Raw genomic sequence first — 6874 nt, forward strand, 5'->3', positions numbered from 1 at the left:
AGAACTGGCTTGGAACGCAGTGAGGAGAGTTGTTATCGAAGAACAGGGAGAGGAGACGGAGGCAGGAGCGGACCAAGGGGGTGTGTGTGAGAGTGTTTGTGAGGTCCAAAAACAAGGAGCACAACACGGCGTGAATGAGAGAGGCAAACTGGCGGATTTCAATATGGCATCCGGAGATACGCTGTACATTGAGACAGACGGCTCGGAGATGCCGGCCGAAATCGTGGAGCTGCACGAAATAGAAGTAGAAACGATACCAGTGGAGACTATTGAGACCACGGTGGTCGGCGGGGATGACGACGACGACGATGATGATGATGGGCAGCCCATGATTGCGCTGCAGCCTCTGGTCACGGACGACCCCAGCTCGATCCACCACCACCAGGAGGTTATCCTGGTCCAGACCCGGGAGGAGGTGGTCGGCGGAGACGATTCGGACCTGCACACGGACGGCGGGGGTGGATTCGAGGATCAGATCCTCATCCCAGTGCCAGCACCTGGGGTCGAGGATGAGTACATCGAGCAGACTTTAGTGACTGTGGCTGGAAAAAGCGCGATGGGTCGGGTGAAGCGAGGAGGCGGCACCGGTGGAAAGAAAGCAGGCAAAAAGAGCTATTTAAGCGGCCCCGACGCTGGTGGGAGGAAATGGGAACAAAAGCAGGTGCAAATAAAGACTCTGGAGGGAGAATTTTCTGTTACAATGTGGGCATCGGGTAAGTAACTTTAGCCATACAGTGTCTGTAAGCTCCGTTGCAATGAGGCCTCATTCCCAGGGCGTTGTCCTGCTGCACCAGACTATTTCCTGGAGTGCTCCGTCGCGCCGTTATAAAAATCGACGTTTAGTCCGGTTTTTCGATGCAAAACCCTGCTATACCATATGGAAATGTTTTTGTTTTGAAGGGAAGCCATGTTTTAGGTGTTGCTGGGCGCCGCCATATTCCCCGAGACTCGTAAGTATGGCGGCGGCCCCGAAAAGATGGCGATAGACGCGGCCGGGCAGAGATGGCGGCCGTGCTCCGGGTCGGGAGAGAGCTGGGTCTAACAGATCTGCAGGCCTCAAAACTGTGGCGCACTTTCAGCGCAATTATAGCCACTGTAGCTCCGGGCGACTGTGTTAATTCGGGTTTAACTTTTATGTAGACGATATTCTTGTAATTACGAACTATTTCTTGAGTATATTATTTAGCCGTTAGCTTTGTCTGGTTCATGCGGCTGACAGTTAACCACTCCTTATGGCTTAAGCCTTTAAAAGCAACACAGCGGAGGGACACAGCAGTCAGTAATCAGTCAACATTATACAAGTATCTTTCTAAAAACACTCCAGAGCTAGTATTTAACAGGTCCATTAGTGAATCAAACACATTGGTAAAACAAGTTGTCTAGCCCGTTTAGTGAGAGCCATACCTTTTTCATGTGTTACTCTATTTTTAGTGCTCTCTGCTGGCTGGTGAAGAGTAATGTTAGCAGAAATGCATTTTCTGACCTAACAGTGTTTTTAAAAATGTCGAATGTTGAGGATGGAAATAAACGTAAAACGTCATTTATAAAATTAATATAATTAAGAGACTGCAAACTTTGTGACGTTTGTGCTTAAAGGCCCGTATTAAAATATGTTGTATTAATGACTCGAGTGGAAACAACTACCCTTACATAGCTATTTTTTTTAGAAAATATTATAGAGAATGTAAAATATTTGTGATGTTTTGCAATTTAATTGATACATTTTTGTCATTAATTTATTTTAACAAATTCGGTTTGATCGTATTTTAAAGTATAAAATAGTGCACTTAAAAACTGACCATTTTGAACCGAAAGCAATATTGATTTTTGCTCAGACATTCCATTAAATACAGCATTTTACTGTTGCTCTGGCCTTTCTTATTGTGCAAAAAAATCTTTATCAATATATAATCAAATAATTAGTGAAACAATACCTTCATAACCTGTTTTCAGCAGGTTATGAAGGCATTTGATTTAAATCATCACCCCTTAACTTGATGTGTATATAGTTATCATTTACAGCACTTTTCATTTGAATGTTATGGTGGAATGTATCCTACTTTTTTTATCATGTTTAATCGTTTAAAAAAAATCAAAATAACAATGTGGTAAGTATAATTGCTGTGTAATATCAAACTGCAATTTTGTGATTACTACAAGAGTGAGGAAGTGATAAACGTATTCATGTTATTCACTAATTATGCCGCACCGAAGTGCTTGTTAGCATAATCAGGTGGCCTGCATGCTGTAGCAGATGTTCTCCAACTCCCGAGGCTTGTAGCCAGGGTTCCACCAATATGTTATCGGTTCAGTCTCTGTAATGTGTTCCTAGATGACAATAAAGACATTGACCATGAGTCAGTGGTGGAGGAGCAGATCGTCGGGGAGAACTCTCCTCCGGATTACTCCGAGTACATGACGGGGAAGAAGCTGCCCCCTGGTGGCATCCCGGGGATCGACCTCTCAGACCCCAAACAGCTGGCTGAATTTGCCAGGTGAGAGCGTCTCTGCGTCAGCGGCTCCCGGCGGTAAACAGACGTGTTTACACTGTCAACACAGAGCCCGTGAATAAGCAGGCAGCTGCTGAAGACGCTGTTTTCTGTTGCTTCAGTTTTAAATGTCAATACTTGCATTTTAAATATTAACTTAGAAGTGTTTGAGTTATTTTGCGCTTTAATTTTGATCCAATGTTTCGGTTACACGAGCAAAAAGCCCTGTTAAGTGAAATTGATGGCGCACACAACGTGGTACATGGCAGAGATCAGAGTCTATTTTTGTGTTTTTATTTTTAAACACAACAGCTCCTACACATTTAAACCCTGCTTTCACACACAGAGACCAAATATGTTGATGTGTAAAAAAAAAAATGAGGTGGTGCAAGTGGAGTTAATTTTAAACAGGCCACAACTGCATGTTTACAAAATTAAGGTGTAAGGGGGATTCATATTTAAAATATATATTTGATATTATTTAATCTCAACATTTTAGCACCAATATTTTTGTTCACAATTCTCACCAACAGGAAGATAAATGCACACTTATTCAAAACTGAAGCACAGTGGATATTTCTCAGGGTTTTTTTTTTTTTGTAATGTTAAAAAAAAGAAACATTTAAAAATGTCCATTGTGTTTCAGTTTTGAACGAGTCGCATCAACACACAATAAATTCATGTCTAAAGTAAAGTTTGTTCTCATTTTTTGAACTGAGCATTGGCTCAGCTGAAAACACCTTGACTGAAGTTTCCTTAGAAAGTTTCCTGAACTGGTTCTTTACTAACAGGCATAATCTTGGGCTTAACTCTGATTTCTCAGCAGATACAATAGTCAATCTTTTTTTTTTTTTTTTCCCCAGTTCCAAATTCTGGTTTTCCTCAATAGACTGCATATTCTTTGATAAGGGGGAGTAGTTTTGAAGCCATCAAGAACAAAGAATCACACCAGCATTCTTATTTGTGCATCAAAGCATCCATTCCTTCCCTTTATCTGATTTTATTTGACCTGCTGAACAGGCCAGAGTTGATTCAGGGGGAAAATCGGCCAGTCCCGATCTTTGGCCTATTGATTGGTGCATCTCTACTTCAATGGGTTGCATTAAACTTCTGTTTAAACCTTTTGTTAACAGAGTGATTTTATCCGTGTTTATTTTTTCTAACCGTTTATTTCCCCCTCCGCTCTCATCAGAATGAAGCCCAGGAAGGTGAAAGAAGACGACGCTCCCCGAACGATAGCCTGTCCCCATAAAGTGAGTCTAAAGATGCTGCCTCTCTCAAGAACCCTTTTGAAATGAAATTCACTGTTCACGCAGGTTTAGCTCTGCCTGTTGCTCTCTCTCTCTCTCTTTTTTTTTTTTTACTGAAGGCTATTGAAAAGCATTGATAGCACTTGAGTGCTCTGATGCACAATTACAATCAGGCCACTAATGTAATGGTTTTCTTTGCTCTGCGAGCAGTCTGCTCTTTTTCGTTCGGGCTGTTAGCAGAGCATCGCCTCTTCAGCACGGTATAGATCTGTTGTTCTAGTCTTTTCAGAGCCTCTTTCCGAAAGCTCGACAAGATGCTGAGAGCACTTGTCGCTGACATTTGTATGAAAGGAAACGTAACCCCGCTCGCACATCAATAAAATATCGACACTGTCGCTGCGACGAACCTCCCATTATTTGTTTGTCAACTCAGCGCCGTGCTTCCCTTTTTATTCGTCCTTCCCCCACAGGGCTGCACAAAGATGTTCAGGGATAACTCGGCCATGAGGAAGCATCTGCATACCCACGGACCCCGCGTTCACGTCTGCGCAGAGTGCGGCAAGGCTTTCGTCGAGAGCTCCAAACTCAAGCGCCACCAGCTTGTCCACACAGGGGAGAAACCCTTTCAGGTCGGTATCAGGACTAAGGGTGTCCGAACATCCTTAAAACGTCTTAAGCTCATGTATCTAAAATTAAGGCTTTAATGTGAAAGTTTGAGTCGTGGACAGACATTATTTTCCCTTTCGGATCAATAAACTATTTTTGAATTTGAATTGAATTGAATCTTCTGAGTCACAGAACGCAATCTTCATTGCGTTCTGTGACTCGAGGCGGTTGCAGCAACCGCTAATTAGCTGCCAATTAGCTTTCTAGTGAGGGTTTTTTTTTTTTACATCGATCATGGGTAAGTATACGTATATTTACTGTCAGTTCGCTGGAAGATGTTCGTCTTCGCCGTTAGTTGACTTCTGTTGCCAATCCGTATGATCTTTTTATTTGCAATTGTGTTTGCACATTTCTGTCGTGTTACATGTCTTAAATTCTTTCAGAATGGTCTTGAAGTTTAGTTGATGAAACCTGCAATGACCCAGCTAATTTAAGTAAACACTGTTTAAATTATCTTGAGCTAATGAGCATTAAGACCATGTTGATCATTCTTTATGGTAACTACATTGCAGTAATTTATTACATCAATTTGTACTGAATGCATAGAAGATTACAGTAAACAAAAACTGAATGAGAGTCGAGGGACTTCCCTATATCAACAGATTAATCGTGTTGTTTTTCTTTCTCCAGTGTACCTTCGAAGGGTGCGGGAAAAGGTTTTCTCTGGACTTCAACCTGCGCACACATGTGAGGATCCACACCGGAGACCGGCCCTACGTGTGCCCGTTCGACGGCTGCAATAAGAAATTCGCCCAGTCTACCAACCTGAAGTCTCACATTCTCACACACGCCAAAGCCAAAAACAACCAATGAGAGCCCGTTTGTCAGCGTCGAGCCACGAAGGCGGAAAAAAAACGTCTTTTCAAGACGTGATGAAAACCTTGAGACTCATTGATTTATACAAAAAAAAAAAAAACACAAAACGAAAAGGTCTGACAGTTTAAAAGACATAAAACACTGAAATTACGTTGTTTGTTTATTCCCCCCCAAATCCTCCTTTTTTCCCCCTGCTGTCACGTTGGATGAGGAACACAGAGACGACCCTCCCAGCCACCTGTCCCCATTTCTCTATTGGCACTTTGCTACCAGAAGATGGAACCCAAGGACAAACATCAGAGATTTATTTTTACCTGAGAAGTCAGAGAAACAGTGGTATATATTATTACTTTTATTTTTTGCTTTTATTTCCCTCCAAGTGTGCATATTGTACACTTGTCTCAGGCCGTGTTTAGCGAAACAGTTTTTCTCTCTTTTATTTTCCTGCGTTACAAGATCATACCGATGACACGTTCCACCCGAATCACACATAGAAGGAGTCGAAAAACCAACTGTATGTTTGCATTTCCGCCATCTTTGGTTGTACTTTTCTCTAACCACAGAATAACCTTGTATACTTGTATTGTATGGCTGTATTAAAATTAAGTAGACATAGATAGAGGTGTGATTTAAAGTGTTAACCAATTAAACTTTTAGTCATGAGTTGCTTTATATTTTATATTAACTGTCTTAACACAGATGAATGAGTAATATAATCGTACTCAGCGGCGGTCACGTTGAAGGTTCTGACGCGTACGTGGTAAAGACTGCGAGACCATCACTTCTTTGTTAGAATGTAATGTACAGAGGTCAGCCATTATCTTCCTTTTGTTGGTATTTACACCCATGTATTTCAACTGCCCACAATAAAATGGGTCATTCCAACTCTGGCAAGCTACACTCTACAGTTTCTCTCTGTGCATCTTCTTCAAGGGGTCTCTAAGTATGTGTTGGTACAAATTGCTAAGGGGCTTGGTCACAAAGGAAGAAGATTTTTCAAAAAGTCATTAAAACTGCTGTATGTAACTTATGTCAACAATATGGTTTGTAACATTTTTGAAAAACTGTCAGTATGTTGTAACAGAATAACATGAGACAGATAAGGTGTAAAAAATCTAGTTCCTCTGCCTTTTTCTCTTTGGTCAGAAACAACCAGTCAGAGCTAAAAGGAGTGTCTTGGCGCTGTCAATCATTCTTGTATACACGTTTCCCACACTCTCCCCTTTGCTCTCTAGTAATATACAGCTAGTTAGCATGGCTACTAATAAAGGATGAACAGCTTTTCTTGTAACGTTTTTTTTTTTTTCCCCCAACATTACCATATTTAGCAGAAGATTGATTGACAGCACTAAGACCCGCCTCTTGGCTCTGATTGGTCGTTTTTGACTGAGTATGACCATAGGGAGGTGGAATCGGAGTTTGCTTTTTTTTTCTTTTAATATGATCTGTCTCATGTCATACTATCACAACATAGTGGTAGTTTAAGCAAATATGTAAAAAAAAAAAAATTAAATAAAGCTTACATATTTTTATGTAACTAATCTGACAGTCTATTAAATATTTAGTTATTTGACAAAAGATGTTCAAAAATTTATGTGGCATGTTGAGAGAAGAAGGGGATTTAATTACACATAAACACAAAAAAAAAATAAC

At 41.0% G+C, this 6874-nt stretch overlaps 1 protein-coding gene across 2 annotated transcripts; it reads left to right on the top strand.

Moving 5' to 3' along the window:
- On the top strand, positions 1-6106 carry yy1b (YY1 transcription factor b). Of its 2 annotated transcripts, none has more exons than XM_014994316.2 (5): positions 1-713; positions 2333-2495; positions 3682-3742; positions 4210-4368; positions 5036-6106. In XM_014994316.2, exons 1-5 carry the CDS (start codon positions 164-166, stop codon positions 5216-5218), a joined length of 1116 nt encoding a protein of 371 aa, XP_014849802.1. In that variant the 5' UTR covers positions 1-163; the 3' UTR covers positions 5219-6106. The 2 variants fall into 2 exon arrangements, with proteins under 2 accessions (XP_014849802.1, XP_014849803.1); XM_014994317.2 differs by having other exon boundaries at positions 2-713; positions 2345-2495.
- Positions 6107-6874: the final 768 nt, after the last annotated feature.

This window comes from Poecilia mexicana, unplaced genomic scaffold (assembly GCF_051168715.1).
Source record: "Poecilia mexicana isolate PSO_F unplaced genomic scaffold, ASM5116871v1 scaffold_21, whole genome shotgun sequence".
NCBI lineage: Eukaryota > Metazoa > Chordata > Actinopteri > Cyprinodontiformes > Poeciliidae > Poecilia > Poecilia mexicana.

Excerpts from the sequence above, each read along its gene's own strand:
- yy1b (XM_014994316.2), top strand. The coding sequence starts at position 164 with ATGGCATCCGGAGATACGCTGTACATTGAGACAGACGGCTCGGAGATG. Across the intron at positions 714-2,332 it reads TGTTACAATGTGGGCATCGG|ATGACAATAAAGACATTGAC; the intron begins GTAAGTAACTTT and ends ATGTGTTCCTAG. Across the intron at positions 3,743-4,209 it reads CGATAGCCTGTCCCCATAAA|GGCTGCACAAAGATGTTCAG; the intron begins GTGAGTCTAAAG and ends CTTCCCCCACAG.